General features: G+C 48.8%; 1 protein-coding gene across 1 annotated transcript; it reads right to left on the bottom strand.

The window, feature by feature from the left end:
• Positions 1-1,861: 1,861 nt before the first annotated feature.
• On the bottom strand, positions 1,862-16,884 carry LOC115181284 (PDZ and LIM domain protein 7-like; the record flags this gene model as incomplete). Its single annotated transcript, XM_029743259.1, has 6 exons — positions 1,862-2,765; positions 4,288-4,403; positions 13,708-13,828; positions 14,280-14,460; positions 16,297-16,528; positions 16,791-16,884. Coding segments are annotated over 6 exons (831 nt in total), but the record flags the coding sequence as incomplete, so codon positions are not given.
• Positions 16,885-18,686: the final 1,802 nt, after the last annotated feature.

Here is an 18,686-nt window from a genome sequence, read left to right on the forward strand (position 1 = left end):
GCGAGACTTGAGCTCTATTCAAATCGGTGCTGCTGAAGCGGTACAGATTTCAATTGAAAGGTAATTTGCTATTGAGCCGATATTCAGCATTTACCATGCAGTCTCCGCCAAACAGTAGGAACATTGCTTTTAAATTTGATTAACGTTGTAAAGATGAATTTCCGCGATTCGGATTGAATAGAGCCTTAGATTATACAGTATTTGGTTCAATACATACAGCCACTTGTATAGAATGACTTCAATCCCAGGACAACACAATGACTACAAATCCCAGGACAACAATAATTACAAATCCCAGGACAACACAATGACTACAAATCCCATTAAAACAAAAAAATGTTCAAAGAGATCTCACTTCCATAGTTTAAACTGGATTTGACGTCCAGCCCTGTAAACAAGCCATAGTTTAAACTGGATTTGACGCCCAGCCCTGTAAACAAGCCATAGTTTAAACTGGATTTGACGCCCAGCCCTGTAAACAAGCCATAGTTTATTTCCATATATAGTACATTGAAAGTGATGTTTCAAAATACTAAATCCTTTTTATGATGTACAATTCTGATTGAAACAAGTCAATTACTAATATAGCTGTTGTGAAGTGAAGCATTCTGGGGTCCATATGTAGTGTTCTACAGTATCTAAGTGCAATGCGGGTCTGTGTCCTAAAGGACTCCCCATTTCCTATATAGTGCACTACTTTATATAGGGAATGGGGCATAAGGAATAGGGCTCTGGTCTAAAGTAGGGCACTATATAGGGAATAGGGCCCTGGTCTAAAGTAGTGCACTATATAGGGAATAGGGCTCTGGTCTAAAGTAGTGTTTCCTATATAGGGAATAGGGCTCTGGTCTAAAGTAGTGCACTATATAGGGAATAGGGCTCTGGTCTAAAGTAGTGCACTATATAGGGAATAGGGTTCCATTTACACAGGTGCACCTTGTGCTGGGGACAAAAGGCCACTCTAAAATGTGCAGTTTTGTCACACAACACATTGTCACAGATGTCTCAAGTTTTGAGGGAGTGTGCAATTGGCATGCTGACTGCAGGAACGTCCACCAGAGCTGTTGCCGGAGAATTTTATCTTTATTTCCCCATAAACTGCCCCCAACGTCGTTTTTGTGTATTTGGCAGTACGTCCAACCGGACTCACAACCGCAGATCGCGTTTAACCATGCCTGCCCAGGACCTCCACATCCGGCTTCTTCCCCTGTGGGAAGGGGGACGGACGTGATAAAGCCCTTTTGTGGGGAAAAAACTGATTCTGATTGGCTGTGCCTGTCTCCCAATTGGGTGGGCCTATGCCCTCCCATGGCTGCATCCTTGCCCAGTCATGTGAAATCCATAGATTATGGTCTAATGAATTTTTTTCAATTGACTGATTTCCAACTACGAACTCTAACTCATTGAAATTGTTGCATGCTGCGTTTATGTTTTTGTTCAGTATAATTCCACATCGCTGAGTTCCTATTACCATCAATACTGCAGTAAGGTTGCCCATTACCAACAATACTGCAGTAAGGTTGCCCATTACCAACAGTACTGCAGTAAGGTTGCCCATTACCATCAATACTGCAGTAAGGTTGCCCATTACCATCAATACTGCAGTAAGGTTGCCCATTACCAACAGTACTGCAGTAAGGTTGCCCATTACCATCAATACTGCAGTAAGGTTGCCCATTATATTACCTTAAGTACTGGAGTATAGAGGGGGCGTCCAACGGACCAGAGACTATAGGAGGGGACTTTAAATGAAGTCGGTAGTGGAGTAATAGTTAAATGTAAGATCTTAGAAAATTACACACTAAATGGTCGGTTCAACTTTGAAGACACTTAAAAGACAGTTAAAGTGAAATGAACGAGGTTGAGATTGGAAGGGGCTAAGCGCGATATTTTACCAAACTAACAGGCCCTGCTTAAACAGTTCAACTGACTAGACACACTGCAGTAAAGAATGACTTGTCAACAACAGTGGTTAGCAATCACAATCACAGAGGGAGAATGACTTATATAATATACACACACACACTGGTAATACATGAGATAGACAGCATTGAGCTAAGGCTTGAAATGACTCCGTTTGCAATTAACACTACACATGATACTAAACGTCTCTTATTACAAAATGACAATGGATACCAGTGTAACCTGCTACGAGGAACAACAGTAGAGAAACTGGCAGTTAGTTTGAAAAGGTTGACATCACATTCCTTCAGATTGTTAGACTAAGAGACCAGAAATATGACCTGACAGCAGCGGGAGGGAGAAAAGCACAGGACGCATTTGAGGAGTCCAGGGATAGGAGTCGAGGGATAGGAGTTGAGGGATAGAAGTCCGGGGACAGGAGTCCGGGGACAGGAGTCGAGGGGACAGGAGTCGAGGGGACAGGAGTCGAGGGGACAGGAGTCGAGGGGATAGGAGTCGAGGGGATAGGAGTCGAGGGGATAGGAGTCGAGGGGATAGGAGTCCGGGGACAGGAGTCCGGGGACAGGAGTCCGGGGATAGAAGTATATCTGAACACATCTGTAGCTGAGCGATAGTGAGGATCTGAACAGCTGTCTGGTTTGCAGTGGAGTGGAGAGTAACTGGGGCTGAGTGATGCTGAGTACGGGGTCTTCAGGGTTCAGAGAACGGTTCCTGTCCCCTCTGAACCACCTCTCTCTCCCCCCCCTCCCTCCCTCTCAGACGGGAGCGAAGGCATGGCCTTTACACAGCGGCTTATCATTCTTAGAGTAGAACGTCTTCCCTTCGAGGTTGATCTGGCAGAACTGGGATGGAGAGAGAGAGACGTAGGTGAGACATAACAGAGACAGGCAGAGAGACGTAGGTGAGACATAACAGAGACAGGTAGAGACGTAGGTGAGACATAACAGAGACAGGTAGAGACGTAGGTTGGACCAGGTCCAGGAGAGACAGGTAGAGACGTAGGTTGGACCAGGTCCAGGAGAGACAGGTAGAGATGTAGGTTGGACCAGGTCCAGGAGAGACAGGTAGAGACGTAGGTTGGACCAGGTCCAGGAGAGACAGGTAGAGACGTAGGTTGGACCAGGTCCAGGAGAGACAGGTAGAGACGTAGGTTGGACCAGGTCCAGGAGAGACAGGTAGAGACGTAGGTTGGACCAGGTCCAGGAGAGACAGGTAGAGACGTAGGTTGGACCAGGTCCAGGAGAGACAGGTAGAGACGTAGGTACAGTTGAAGTTTACGTACACCTTAGCCAAATACATTTAAACTCCGTTTTTCACAATTCCTGACATTTAATCCTAGTAAAAATTCCCTGTCTTAGTTCAGTTAGGATCACCACTTTATTTTAAGAATGTGAAACGTCAGAATAATAGTAGAGAGAATGATTTATTTCAGCTTTTATTTCTTTCATCACATTCCCAGTGGGTCAGAAGTTTTCATACACTCAATTAGTATTTGGTAGCATTGCCTTTAAATTGTTTAACTTTGATCAAACGTTTCGGGTAGCCTTTCACAAGCTTCCCACAAAAAGTTGGGTGAATTTTGGTACATTCCTCCTGACAGAGCTGGTGTAACTGAGTCAAGTTTGTAGGCCTCCTTGCTCGCACACCTTTTTCAGTTCTGCCCACAAATTTTCTATGGGATTGAGGTCCGTACTTTGTGATGGCCACTCCAATACCTTGACTTTGTTGTCCAAACCGTAGTCTGGCTTTTTAATGGCGGTGTATGTAAACTTCTGACCCACTGGAATTGTGATACAGTGAATTATAAGTGAAATAATCTGTCTGTCAACAATTGTTGAAAGAATGACTTGTGTCATGCACAAAGTAGATGTCCTAACCGACTTGCCAAAACTATAGTTTGTTAACAAGAAATTTGTGGAGTGGTTGAAAAATGAGTTTTAATGACTCCAACCTAAGTGTATGTACACTTCCGACTTCAACTGTATATAGAGGTGAGGTAGACAGAAGTCCAGTTCCCTGTAGCTCAGTTGGTAGAGCATGGTGTTTGTAACTCCAGGGTTGTGGGTTCGATTCCCACGGGGGGCCAGCACAGAAAAAAAAAAAATGTATGAAATTGTATGAAATGTATGCATTCACTACTGTAAGTCGCTTTGGATAAGAGCGTCTGCTAAATGACTAAAATGTAAATGTAATGAATCAGGACAGACAGGTAGAGACGTATGTAGATAGAGGTGAGACAGACAGAGGTCCAGGTGAATCAGGACAGACAGGTAGAGGTGAGGTAGACAGAGGTCCAGGTGAATCAGGAGAGACAGGTAGAGGTGAGGTAGACAGAGGTCCAGGTGAATCAGGAGAGTGACTTACAGCACAGACGAAGCAGGTGTCGTGCCAGCTGTATCCCAAGGCCTCTAGGAAGCGGTCCCCAGCATCGATCTTAAAGTCACAGCCATGACACTTAGTACCAAACATCTTCTCATAATCTGCAGGGAGAGGGAGAGAGGGAGCAGGGAAGTGGAGGAGAGAGAGGGGGGGAGAGGAGAAAGAGAGGTTGAGAGTTACCATATTCATCAGCAAAACTTTTTTTTCTCTCCCCCTGTAAGGTTTTGAGAAGATCAACAACGAATCAAATAAGAAAGAAATAAAGCGAAGGGATGAGAGAGGAGGAGGGCAGATTGTAGGGAAGGGATGAGAGAGGAGGAGGGCAGATTGTAGTGAAGGGATGAGGGAGGAGGAGGGCAGATTGTAGTGAAGGGATGAGAGGAGGGCAGATTGTAGTGAAGGGATGAGAGAGGAGGAGGGCAGATTGTAGTGAAGGGATGAGGGAGGAGGAGGGCAGATTGTAGTGAAGGGATGAGGGAGGAGGAGGGCAGATTGTAGTGAAGGGATGAGAGTGGAGGAGGGCAGATTGTAGTGAAGGGATGAGGGAGGAGGAGGGCAGATTGTAGTGAAGGGATGAGGGAGGAGGAGGGCAGATTGTAGTGAAGGGATGAGAGTGGAGGAGGGCAGATTGTAGTGAAGGGATGAGGGAGGAGGGCAGATTGTAGTGAAGGGATGAGAGAGGAGGAGGGCAGATTGTAGGGAAGGGATGAGGGAGGAGGAGGGCAGATTGTAGTGAAGGGATGAGAGAGGAGGGCAGATTGTAGTGAAGGGATGAGAGGAGGGCAGATTGTAGTGAAGGGATGAGGGAGGAGGAGGGCAGATTGTAGGGAAGGGATGAGGGAGGAGGAGGGCAGATTGTAGGGAAGGGATGAGGGAGGAGGAGGGCAGATTGTAGGGAAGGGATGAGGGAGGAGGAGGGCAGATTGTAGGGAAGGGATGAGAGAGGAGGAGGGCAGATTGTAGGGAAGGGATGAGAGAGGAGGAGGGCAGATTGTAGGGAAGGGATGAGGGAGGAGGAGGGCAGATTGTAGGGAAGGGATGAGGGAGGAGGAGGGCAGATTGTAGGGAAGGGATGAGAGAGGAGGGCGGCAGATTGTAGGGAAGGGATGAGAGAGGAGGAGGGCAGATTGTAGGGAAGGGATGAGAGAGGAGGAGGGCAGATTGTAGTGAAGGGATGAGAGAGGAGGAGGGCAGATTGTAGTGAAGGGATGAGAGGAGGAGGGCAGATTGTAGTGAAGGGATGAGAGAGGAGGAGGGCAGATTGTAGTGAAGGGATGAGAGAGGAGGGCAGATTGTAGTGAAGGGATGAGAGAGGAGGGCAGATTGTAGTGAAGGGATGAGGGCAGATTGTAGTGAAGGGATGAGGGAGGAGGAGGGCAGATTGTAGTGAAGGGATGAGGGAGGAGGAGGGCAGATTGTAGTGAAGGGATGAGAGAGGAGGAGGGCAGATTGTAGTGAAGGGATGAGAGGAGGGCAGATTGTAGTGAAGGGATGAGAGTGGAGGAGGGCAGATTGTAGTGAAGGGATGAGAGAGGAGGAGGGCAGATTGTAGTGAAGGGATGAGAGAGGAGGAGGGCAGATTGTAGTGAAGGGATGAGAGGATGAGGAGGGCAGATTGTAGTGAAGGGATGAGAGGAGGAGGAGGGCAGATTGTAGTGAAGGGATGAGAGGAGGGCAGATTGTAGTGAAGGGATGAGAGGAGGGCAGATTGTAGTGAAGGGATGAGGGAGGAGGAGGGCAGATTGTAGTGAAGGGATGAGGGAGGAGGAGGGCAGATTGTAGTGAAGGGATGAGAGAGGAGGAGGGCAGATTGTAGTGAAGGGATGAGGGAGGAGGAGGGCAGATTGTAGTGAAGGGATGAGAGTGGAGGAGGGCAGATTGTAGTGAAGGGATGAGAGGAGGAGGAGGGCAGATTGTAGTGATGGGATGAGGGAGGAGGAGGGCAGATTGTAGTGAAGGGATGAGAGAGGAGGAGGGCAGATTGTAGTGATGGGATGAGAGTGGAGGAGGAGGGCAGATTGTAGTGAAGGGATGAGGGAGGAGGAGGGCAGATTGTAGTGAAGGGATGAGAGAGGAGGAGGGCAGATTGTAGTGAAGGGATGAGAGAGGAGGAGGAGGGCAGATTGTAGGGAAGGGATGAGAGAGGAGGAGGGCAGATTGTAGTGAAGGGATGAGAGAGGAGGGCAGATTGTAGTGAAGGGATGAGAGGAGGGCAGATTGTAGTGAAGGGATGAGGGAGGAGGAGGGCAGATTGTAGTGAAGGGATGAGAGAGGAGGAGGGCAGATTGTAGTGAAGGGATGAGGGAGGAGGAGGGCAGATTGTAGTGAAGGGATGAGAGTGGAGGAGGGCAGATTGTAGTGAAGGGATGAGAGGAGGAGGAGGGCAGATTGTAGTGATGGGATGAGGGAGGAGGAGGGCAGATTGTAGTGAAGGGATGAGAGAGGAGGAGGGCAGATTGTAGTGATGGGATGAGAGTGGAGGAGGAGGGCAGATTGTAGTGAAGGGATGAGGGAGGAGGAGGGCAGATTGTAGTGAAGGGATGAGAGAGGAGGAGGGCAGATTGTAGTGAAGGGATGAGAGAGGAGGAGGAGGGCAGATTGTAGGGAAGGGATGAGAGAGGAGGAGGGCAGATTGTAGTGAAGGGATGAGAGAGGAGGGCAGATTGTAGTGAAGGGATGAGAGGAGGGCAGATTGTAGTGAAGGGATGAGAGGAGGAGGAGGGCAGATTGTAGTGAAGGGATGAGGGAGGTGGAGGGCAGATTGTAGTGAAGGGATGAGAGGAGGGCAGATTGTAGTGAAGGGATGAGAGAGGAGGAGGGCAGATTGTAGGGAAGGGATGAGAGAGGAGGAGGGCAGATTGTAGTGAAGGGATGAGAGAGGAGGGCAGATTGTAGTGAAGGGATGAGAGGAGGGCAGATTGTAGTGAAGGGATGAGAGGAGGAGGAGGGCAGATTGTAGTGAAGGGATGAGAGAGGAGGAGGGCAGATTGTAGTGATGGGATGAGAGTGGAGGAGGAGGGCAGATTGTAGTGAAGGGATGAGGGAGGAGGAGGGCAGATTGTAGTGAAGGGATGAGAGAGGAGGAGGGCAGATTGTAGTGAAGGGATGAGAGAGGAGGAGGAGGGCAGATTGTAGGGAAGGGATGAGAGAGGAGGAGGGCAGATTGTAGTGAAGGGATGAGAGAGGAGGGCAGATTGTAGTGAAGGGATGAGAGGAGGGCAGATTGTAGTGAAGGGATGAGGGAGGAGGAGGGCAGATTGTAGTGAAGGGATGAGAGAGGAGGAGGGCAGATTGTAGTGAAGGGATGAGGGAGGAGGAGGGCAGATTGTAGTGAAGGGATGAGAGTGGAGGAGGGCAGATTGTAGTGAAGGGATGAGAGGAGGAGGAGGGCAGATTGTAGTGATGGGATGAGGGAGGAGGAGGGCAGATTGTAGTGAAGGGATGAGAGAGGAGGAGGGCAGATTGTAGTGATGGGATGAGAGTGGAGGAGGAGGGCAGATTGTAGTGAAGGGATGAGGGAGGAGGAGAGCAGATTGTAGTGAAGGGATGAGAGAGGAGGAGGGCAGATTGTAGTGAAGGGATGAGAGAGGAGGAGGAGGGCAGATTGTAGGGAAGGGATGAGAGAGGAGGAGGGCAGATTGTAGTGAAGGGATGAGAGAGGAGGGCAGATTGTAGTGAAGGGATGAGAGGAGGGCAGATTGTAGTGAAGGGATGAGAGGAGGAGGAGGGCAGATTGTAGTGAAGGGATGAGAGGAGGGCAGATTGTAGTGAAGGGATGAGAGAGGAGGAGGGGCAGATTGTAGGGAAGGGATGAGAGAGGAGGAGGGCAGATTGTAGTGAAGGGATGAGAGAGGAGGGCAGATTGTAGTGAAGGATGAGAGGAGGGCAGATTGTAGTGAAGGGATGAGAGGAGGAGGAGGGCAGATTGTAGTGAAGGGATGAGGGAGGTGGAGGGCAGATTGTAGTGAAGGGATGAGAGAGGAGGAGGGCAGATTGTAGTGAAGGGATGAGAGGAGGGCAGATTGTAGTGAAGGGATGAGAGAGAAGGAGGGCAGATTGTAGTGAAGGGATGAGAGAGAAGGAGGGCAGATTGTAGGGAAGGGATGAGAGAGGAGGAGGGCAGATTGTAGTGAAGGGATGAGAGAGGAGGGCAGATTGTAGTGAAGGGATGAGAGAGGAGGGCAGATTGTAGTGAAGGGATGAGAGGAGGAGGAGGGCAGATTGTAGTGAAGGGATGAGAGGAGGGCAGATTGTAGTGAAGGGATGAGAGAGGAGGAGGGCAGATTGTAGGGAAGGGATGAGAGAGGAGGAGGGCAGATTGTAGTGAAGGGATGAGAGAGGAGGGCAGATTGTAGTGAAGGGATGAGAGGAGGGCAGATTGTAGTGAAGGGATGAGAGGAGGAGGAGGGCAGATTGTAGTGAAGGGATGAGGGAGGTGGAGGGCAGATTGTAGTGAAGGGATGAGAGGAGGGCAGATTGTAGTGAAGGGATGAGAGAGGAGGAGGGCAGATTGTAGGGAAGGGATGAGAGAGGAGGAGGGCAGATTGTAGTGAAGGGATGAGAGAGGAGGGCAGATTGTAGTGAAGGGATGAGAGGAGGGCAGATTGTAGTGAAGGGATGAGAGGAGGAGGAGGGCAGATTGTAGTGAAGGGATGAGGGAGGTGGAGGGCAGATTGTAGTGAAGGGATGAGAGAGGAGGAGGGCAGATTGTAGTGAAGGGATGAGAGGAGGGCAGATTGTAGTGAAGGGATGAGAGGAGGGCAGATTGTAGTGAAGGGATGAGAGAGAAGGAGGGCAGATTGTAGGGAAGGGATGAGAGAGGAGGGCAGATTGTAGGGAAGGGATGAGAGAGGAGGAGGGCAGATTGTAGTGAAGGGATGAGAGAGGAGGGCAGATTGTAGTGAAGGGATGAGAGAGGAGGGCAGATTGTAGTGAAGGGATGAGAGGAGGGCAGATTGTAGTGAAGGGATGAGAGGAGGAGGAGGGCAGATTGTAGTGAAGGGATGAGAGAGGAGGAGGGCAGATTGTAGTGAGGGATGAGAGAGGAGGAGGGCAGATTGTAGGGAAGGGATGAGAGAGGAGGAGGGCAGATTGTAGTGAAGGGATGAGAGAGGAGGGCAGATTGTAGTGAAGGGATGAGAGGAGGGCAGATTGTAGTGAAGGGATGAGAGGAGGAGGAGGGCAGATTGTAGTGAAGGGATGAGGGAGGTGGAGGGCAGATTGTAGTGAAGGGATGAGAGGAGGGCAGATTGTAGTGAAGGGATGAGAGAGGGAGGAGGGCAGATTGTAGGGAAGGGATGAGAGAGGAGGAGGGCAGATTGTAGTGAAGGGATGAGAGAGGAGGGCAGATTGTAGTGAAGGGATGAGAGGAGGGCAGATTGTAGTGAAGGGATGAGAGGAGGAGGAGGGCAGATTGTAGTGAAGGGATGAGGGAGGTGGAGGGCAGATTGTAGTGAAGGGATGAGAGGAGGGCAGATTGTAGTGAAGGGATGAGAGGAGGGCAGATTGTAGTGAAGGGATGAGAGGAGGGCAGATTGTAGTGAAGGGATGAGAGAGAAGGAGGGCAGATTGTAGGGAAGGGATGAGAGAGGAGGAGGGCAGATTGTAGTGAAGGGATGAGAGAGGAGGGCAGATTGTAGTGAAGGGATGAGAGGAGGGCAGATTGTAGTGAAGGGATGAGAGGAGGGCAGATTGTAGTGAAGGGATGAGAGGAGGGCAGATTGTAGTGAAGGGATGAGAGAGGAGGAGGGCAGATTGTAGGGAAGGGATGAGGAGGAGGAGGGCAGATTGTAGTGAAGGATGAGAGAGGAGGGCAGATTGTCAGTAAGGGATGAGAGGAGGGCCAGCCGATGTAGTGAAGGGATGAGAGGAGGAGGGAGGGCAGATTGTAGTGAAGGGATGAGGGAGGTGGAGGGCAGATTGTAGTGAAGGGATGAGAGAGGAGGAGGGCAGATTGTAGTGAAGGGATGAGAGAGGAGGAGGGCAGATTGTAGTGAAGGGATGAGAGAGGAGGAGGGCAGATTGTAGTGAAGGGATGAGAGAGAAGGAGGGCAGATTGTGTGAAGGGAGAGAGAGAGAAGGAGGTGCAGATGTTAGGGAAGGATGAGAGAGGAGGAGGGCAGATTGGTAGTGAAGTGGTATGAGAGAGGATGGAGGGCAGATTGTAGTGAAGGGATGATGAGGAAGGGGCAGATTGTAGTGAAGGGATGAGAGGAGGAGGAGGGCAGATTGTAGTGAAGGGATGAGAGGAGGGCAGATTGTAGGGAAGGGATGAGAGGAGGGCAGATTGTAGGGAAGGGATGAGAGGAGGAGGGCAGATTGTAGGGAAGGGATGAGAGGAGGAGGAGGGCAGATTGTAGTGAAGGGATGAGAGGAGGGCAGATTGTAGTGAAGGGATGAGAGGAGGAGGGCAGATTGTAGGGAAGGGATGAGAGAGGAGGAGGGGCAGATGTAGTGAAGGGATGAGAGAGGAGGGCAGATTGTAGTGAAGGGATGAGAGGAGGGCAGATTGTAGTGAAGGGATGAGAGGAGGAGGAGGGCAGATTGTAGTGAAGGGATGAGGGAGGTGGAGGGCAGATTGTAGTGAAGGGATGAGAGAGGAGGAGGGCAGATTGTAGTGAAGGGATGAGAGGAGGGCAGATTGTAGTGAAGGGATGAGAGGAGGGCAGATTGTAGTGAAGGGATGAGAGGAGGGCAGATTGTAGTGAAGGGATGAGAGGAGGAGGAGGGCAGATTGTAGTGAAGGGATGAGAGGAGGGCAGATTGTAGGGAAGGGATGAGAGGAGGGGCAGATTGTAGGGAAGGGATGAGAGGAGGAGGGCAGATTGTAGGGAAGGGATGAGAGGAGGAGGAGGGCAGATTGTAGTGAAGGGATGAGAGGAGGGCAGATTGTAGTGAAGGGATGAGAGGAGGAGGAGGGCAGATTGTAGTGAAGGGATGAGAGGAGGGCAGATTGTAGTGAAGGGATGAGAGTGGAGGAGGGCAGATTGTAGTGAAGGGATGAGAGGAGGGCAGATTGTAGGGAAGGGATGAGAGGAGGGCAGATTGTAGGGAAGGGATGAGAGGAGGAGGGCAGATTGTAGGGAAGGGATGAGAGGAGGGCAGATTGTAGTGAAGGGATGAGAGTGGAGGAGGGCAGATTTAGGTTGAAGGGAGGCGGAGGGCAGTTGGTAGTGAAGGGATGAGAGGAGGGCAGATTGTAGGGAAGGGATGAGAGGAGGGCAGATTGTAGTGAAGGGATGAGAGAGGAGGAGGGCAGATTGTAGTGAAGGGATGAGAGAGGAGGAGGGCAGATTGTAGTGAAGGGATGAGAGGAGGAGGGGCAGATTGTAGTGAAGGGATGAGAGTGGAGGAGGGCAGATTGTAGTGAAGGGATGAGAGGAGGGCAGATTGTAGGGAAGGGATGAGAGGAGGGCAGATTGTAGTGAAGGGATGAGAGTGGAGGAGGGCAGATTGTAGTGAAGGGATGAGAGGAGGAGGAGGGCAGATTGTAGTGAAGGGATGAGAGGAGGAGGAGGGCAGATTGTAGTGAAGGGATGAGAGGAGGAGGAGGGCAGATTGTAGTGAAGGGATGAGAGGAGGAGGAGGGCAGATTGTAGTGAAGGGATGAGAGAGGAGGAGGGCAGATTGTAGGGAAGGGATGAGAGGAGGGCAGATTGTAGTGAAGGGATGAGAGGAGGAGGAGGGCAGATTGTAGTGAAGGGATGAGAGGAGGAGGAGGGCAGATTGTAGGGAAGGGATGAGAGGAGGGCAGATTGTAGTGAAGGGATGAGAGGAGGAGGAGGGCAGATTGTAGGGAAGGGATGAGAGGAGGGCAGATTGTAGTGAAGGGATGAGAGTGGAGGAGGGCAGATTGTAGGGAAGGGATGAGAGGAGGGCAGATTGTAGGGAAGGGATGAGAGAGGAGGAGGGCAGATTGTAGGGAAGGGATGAGAGTGGAGGAGGGCAGATTGTAGTGAAGGGATGAGGGAGGAGGAGGGCAGATTGTAGGGAAGGGATGAGAGAGGAGGGCAGATTGTAGTGAAGGGATGAGAGGAGGGCAGATTGTAGGGAAGGGATGAGAGGAGGGCAGATTGTAGGGAAGGGATGAGAGGAGGGCAGATTGTAGTGAAGGGATGAGAGGAGGGCAGATTGTAGGGAAGGGATGAGAGGAGGAGGAGGGCAGATTGTAGGGAAGGGATGAGAGGAGGGCAGATTGTAGTGAAGGGATGAGAGGAGGAGGAGGGCAGATTGTAGGGAAGGGATGAGAGGAGGGCAGATTGTAGTGAAGGGATGAGAGTGGAGGAGGGCAGATTGTAGGGATGGGATGAGAGGAGGAGGAGGGCAGATTGTAGTGAAGGGATGAGAGGAGGAGGAGGGCAGATTGTAGTGAAGGGATGAGAGGAGGAGGAGGGCAGATTGTAGTGAAGGGATGAGAGGAGGAGGAGGGCAGATTGTAGTGAAGGGATGAGAGGAGGGCAGATTGTAGGGAAGGGATGAGAGGAGGAGGAGGGCAGATTGTAGGGAAGGGATGAAAGAGGAGGAGGGCAGATTGTAGTGATGGGAGAGGAGGAGGAGGGCAGATTGCTCCACAGAATGAAATTGATTGTCCTCGTTTTCTTTTGCTTATCTCTGGGACTTAGAGAAAGTTTCAGGCTTTAGAGCCAGTATGTGGTTGTGGTGTGTTTGTGTGGTGTTTGTGGCGTGTGGTGTTTGTGGTGTGTGGTGTTTGTGGCGTGTGGTGTTTGTGGTGTGTGGTGTTTGTGTGGTGTGTGGTGTTTGTGGTGTGTGGTGTTTGTGTGCGGTTGTGGTGTTTGTGTGCGGTTGTGGTGTGTGTGTGCGGTTGTGGTGTGTGGTGTTTGTGTGGTGTGTGTGGTGTTTGTGGTGTTTGTGGTGTGTGGTGTTTGTGTGGTGTTTGTGTGCGGTTGTGGTGTTTGTGTGCGGTTGTGGTGTGTGGTGTTTGTGTGTGGGTGTGGTGTGTGTGTGAGCAGCACAATCCCAGAGAGGTACTGAGGCGGCAAAATGTTTATCAACGCTGAAGGTATTCAAATCAAATCATGTGGTGTGTGTGTGTGTGTGAGAGATGTAAATGGTTTCATGGGTCATAACACAGCAGAGCACAATAGAGACAGCAGAAGCTCGTTCCATTTATATAAACCAATAGACAAACACACACAACATAAAAGTCATTTGAGTAGATGATCTATTAGCTACGGACGGAGGAAGAGAGAGAGTCACAGAGACAATCTGTCCACACAAAAGGCTGTGAACACATCGTTTAAAATAACTATTTCTCCAACCTGACAACACTTTTCCCTGTTTTGATAGAAAAAGGTTACAACAGCAACAGTTAACATGTAAGGTAAGGCAACACACACACACACACACACACACACACACACACACACACACCTCTCTAAGCCTCACCTCTCTCGCAGTAAGGCTCTCCCTCCTCCATATAGAAGGCCTGGTTTCTGATGGGGCTCTTACAGGCAGCACACATGAAACACTGGACATGGTAGGTCATCTTCAGAGCATGCATGATATCCTGAACAGAGGAAGGAAGGAAGGAAGGAAGGAAGGAAGGAAAGGGGGGGGGTCAGACCTCAGTTTACAGGTACAGCTAAACTAGCGTGTGGTCTACATTCCACAGTATTGTCATAGACGACGGTAGACCGGTCCTACTAAACTAGCTTGTGGTCTACATTCCACAGTATTGTCATAGATGATGGTAGACCTGTCCTGCTAAACTAGCTTGTGGTCTACATTCCACAGTATTCTCAGAGATGATGGTAGACCTGTCCTGCTAAACTAGCTTGTGGTCTACATTCCACAGTATTGTCATAGAGGACGGTAGACTGGCCCTGCTAAACTAGCTTGTGGTCTACATTCCACAGTATTGTCATAGAGGACGGTAGACTGGCCCTGCTAAACTAGCTTGTGGTCTACATTCCACAGTATTCTCAGAGATGGTGGTAGATAGACAGTAGACATCTTACCCCTGTGATAATCTTCTTGCATTTGGCACAGTTGGGAGCGTATCGGTTATCATAACACTTGGTGCAGAAGACTGAGCCCCTCTCCTCAAAGAATCCTCCCTCATCCAACATCACTTTACACTGGGAACACTGGAACTCTTCTGGATGCCAGGACTGGCCCAGCGCCACCAGGTACCGACCCCTACGCACGCACGCACGCACGCACGCGCGCACACACACACACACACACACACACATACACACGTTAGATAAGCCCAGCTGGCAGTAACAGAGGTTTCTAGGCACAGCTCTCTATAATGTAAAATAGTGATCCTACCATCACAGACATGACGTACTGTATGTACACTATGCACGTAACTATCAGATGGTGTCAGATCATTCCAGTTTGTTTGTTGTTTATTTATTTTTTTAAACAATAATGAGGTTATATAAAGTCCAAGAGTATTACCTGGTCAGGTCACATGGTCTAGTAAATCAGGGCTTAGCAGTTCGATCCGGCAAACCTAGTCTATTATGAAATGATAGCCTATAGAGTTTATTCTCTATATACAGTACACTACTTTTTCAACTAGAACTCATGTAGGGAACAGCAGTTACTGTATTGACCCAATAGGGGGCTACTTTGACATTCGGGGTTTTGGTCAAACATTTTGCAATATTTAAGGAATTGGGTGAGATTTCAGGCTTGGCTAGCTCTAGTGATATATATATATATATATATATATATATATATATAATATATATAATATATATATATATATATATATATATATATATATATAATATATATATATATATATATATATATATAAGACATGGGGGCAGTAGTAAATAAAGGCCTTGCAGTTATTAATCTAACAGACAGGGGGCAGTAGTAAATAAAGGCCTTGCAGTTATTAATCTAACAGACAGGGGGCAGTAGTAAATAAAGGCCTTGCAGTTATTAATCTAACAGACAGGGGGCAGTAGTAAATAAAGGCCTTGCCGTTATTAATCTAACAGAAAGGGGGCAGTAGTAAATAAAGGCCTTGCCGTTATTAATCTAACAGACAGGGGGCAGTAGTAAAGGTCCTTGCAGTTATTAATCTAACAGACAGGGGGCAGTAGTAAATAAAGGTCTTGCAGTTATTAATCTAACAGACAGGGGGCAGTAGTAAATAAAGGCCTTGCAGTTATTAATCTAACAGACAGGGGGCAGTAGTAAATAAAGGTCTTGCAGTTATTAATCTAACAGACAGGGGGCAGTAGTAAATAAAGGCCTTGCCGTTATTAATCTAACAGACAGGGGGCACTAGTAAATAAAGGTCTTGCAGTTATTAATCTAACAGACAGGGGGCAGTAGTAAATAAAGGTCTTGCAGTTATTAATCTAACAGACAGGGGGCAGTAGTAAATAAAGGCCTTGCCGTTATTAATCTAACAGAAAGGGGGCAGTAGTAAATAAAGGCCTTGCCGTTATTAATCTAACAGACAGGGGGCAGTAGTAAATAAAGGTCTTGCAGTTATTAATCTAACAGACAGGGGGCAGTAGTAAATAAAGGTCTTGCAGTTATTAATCTAACAGACAGGGGGCAGTAGTAAATAAAGGCCTTGCAGTTATTAATCTAACAGACAGGGGGGCAGTAGTAAATAAAGGCCTTGCAGTTATTAATCTAACAGACAGGGGGCAGTAGTAAATAACGAGCCTTGAGGTATTAATCTAACAGACAGGGGGCAGTAGATACATAAGCCTTGCAGTTATTAATCTAACAGACAGGGGGCAGTAGTAAATAAAGGCCTTGCAGTTATTAATCTAACAGACAGGGGGCAGTAGTAAATAAAGGCCTTGCAGTTATTAATCTAACAGACAGGGGGCAGTAGTAAATAAAGGCCTTGCAGTTATTAATCTAACAGACAGGGGGCAGTAGTAAATAAAGGCCTTGCAGTTATTAATCTAACAGACAGGGGGCAGTAGTAAATAAAGGCCTTGCAGTTATTAATCTAACAGACAGGGGGTAGTATAATCATATGATTCCCACCTAATGATCTTTTTGCAGGCTCCACAGAGAGGGGTCCTTCCACTGTCCTCCGGTGCCTGCTGAGCTGCCTGTAGGATAGAGGAGCGGTTCTGCATGGGCGTAGGCTGGGCCGGCTGTCTGTGCTGGGTCAGAACCGTACTGGTCTTGTCTGGGGCGTAACGGTCAGCGAAACCTGGGTCAGTCACCCATGGAGGACGCACCTTGGGACCAGAGTTGACCGGAGCCTTAGAGGCTGGGGAACCCAGAGAAATGTATTAATACAATACAAAACAGGAAGACTCATACAGTATATTAGAAAGAAACCATGGGACTGTATGAATGCTTATAGCACATGTTACAATATATATTACTATGCTTATAGCTCATGCTATAATGCATATTTCAACGCTTATAGCATGTTATAATGCATCTAACTACTAAATAAAAAGGCTTGGATTTTGTATGCTAAATTACCAGCATCCCTGTCATTTGAGCTCTGACCTGCAGTTACTCACCGTCAGGTTTGTCGGCTGCCTGGGTCTGGGCCTTAGCAGGTGACCGAGAGGCCTTGATGCTGGGAAGAAACACACACTTCCTTAGGAACAGGTGCTATAGGGTTACCATGGTGACTCAGAAGAGGTAGAATGGCAGCAGTGTCTGACATCATCATCATGGAGTGAGTTCGGTGAGCATTTTTTTATTAAATTTTTTTTAAATCGAAGGAGCATAAAATGGTAAAACCATTGAAACGATTGCTCCTTAATTTAACATCTCTCTGTGCCTATACCACTACTTACAGAAAGGAAAGGTAATAGAACGTAGACTGGTAATTAATGTGATCAAGTCATATTCCTCCAAACAGCACATTGACTGTAGTCTGTAGAGTCTGTCAGCAACAGGCCACGTGTTTCTGGTCTTTGGCCCAACAAAAACAGTAGACGAGGAGGAGGAAGAGAGGAGAGACGAGGAGAGACGAGGAAGAGAGGAGAGACGAGGAAGAGAGGAGAGACGACGAGGAGGAAGAGAGGAGAGACGAGGAGAGACGAGGAAGAGAGGAGAGACGAGGAAGAGAGGAGAGACGAGGAAGAGAGGAGAGACGAGGAAGAGGAAGAGAGGAGGAAGAAAGGAGAGACGAGGAGAGGAGAGACGAGGAAGAGAGGAGAGAAGAGGAAGAGAGGAGGAAGAAAGGAGAGACGAGGAAGAGGAGAGACGAGGAAGAGAGGAGAGACGAGGAGAGGAGAGACGAGGAAGAGAGGAGAGACGAGGAGGAAGAGAGGAGGAAGAAAGGAGAGACGAGGAGAGGAGAGACGAGGAAGAGAGGAGAGACGAGGAGGAAGAGAGGAGAGACGAGGAGGAGGAAGAGAGGAGAGACGAGGAGAGGAGAGACGAGGAAGAGAGGAGAGACGAGGAAAGAGGAGAGACGAGGAGGAGGAAGAGAGGGAACGAGGAGGAGGAAGAGAGGGAACGAGGAGGAGAGAGAGAGGAGGAAGAAAGGAGAGACGAGGAGAGGAGAGACGAGGAGGAAGAGAGGAGAGACGAGGAGGAAGAGAGGAGAGACGAGGAGAGACGAGGAAGAGAGGAGAGACGAGGAAGAGAGGAGAGACGAGGAGGAGGAAGAGAGGAGAGACGAGGAGGAGGAAGAGAGGAGAGACGAGGAGGAGGAAGAGAGGAGAGGAGGAAGAGAGGAGAGACGAGGAGAGGAGAGACGAGGAGGAGAGGAGAGACGAGGAGGAAGAGAGGAGAGACGAGGAGGAAGAGAGGAGAGACGAGGAGGAGAGACGAGGAGGAAGAGGAAGGAAAGTTAAGAGGAGAGACTGAAACGTGAACTCTGATGTGCCTTAATAACTAACTGCCACCTGTAAATAGGAATAAAATGGTTAAAACTACGAGCCTGGTTGGTTTAGCCTCCGGGGGGGGCGCTTTACTTTGGCTCATCGCTCTCTAGTGACTCCTTGTGGTGGACCTGGCGCCTGCAGGCTGACTCCGCTCGTCAGTTGAGCAGTGTTTCCTCCGACATCCATTTCTTTCACATGAACCATCAACTTGGACAAGTGTCTTGGTAAGCATCATTCAATAATTATAAAATATTTTTTATCTGGACACTGTTTTTGATATTGCTACTATGCCGGTAACCGTTTTGCTGTACCGTTTACACCTTCTGTATCCTGTGCATGTGACAAATACACTTTGATTTCATTTGATATAGTGTGTGTTTACCAGAGACGGTAATGTGAAGAACAACATGACCTGCACCAAAGTCAGATTAGGATACAGGCCAAGGACTAAGTGTATTGTTACCTGGAGTTTGTCCTTATTGTAGGCTACTAGATACAAATTTTAGTCTTGAAATCCTTGGTTGTTTACTACACTACTGTATTCCCTCTGTTTAGCATCACATGTGAATCCTTAAA

The sequence above is a fragment of the Salmo trutta genome, unplaced genomic scaffold, assembly GCF_901001165.1.
Source record: "Salmo trutta unplaced genomic scaffold, fSalTru1.1, whole genome shotgun sequence".
NCBI classification, from domain to species: domain Eukaryota; kingdom Metazoa; phylum Chordata; class Actinopteri; order Salmoniformes; family Salmonidae; genus Salmo; species Salmo trutta.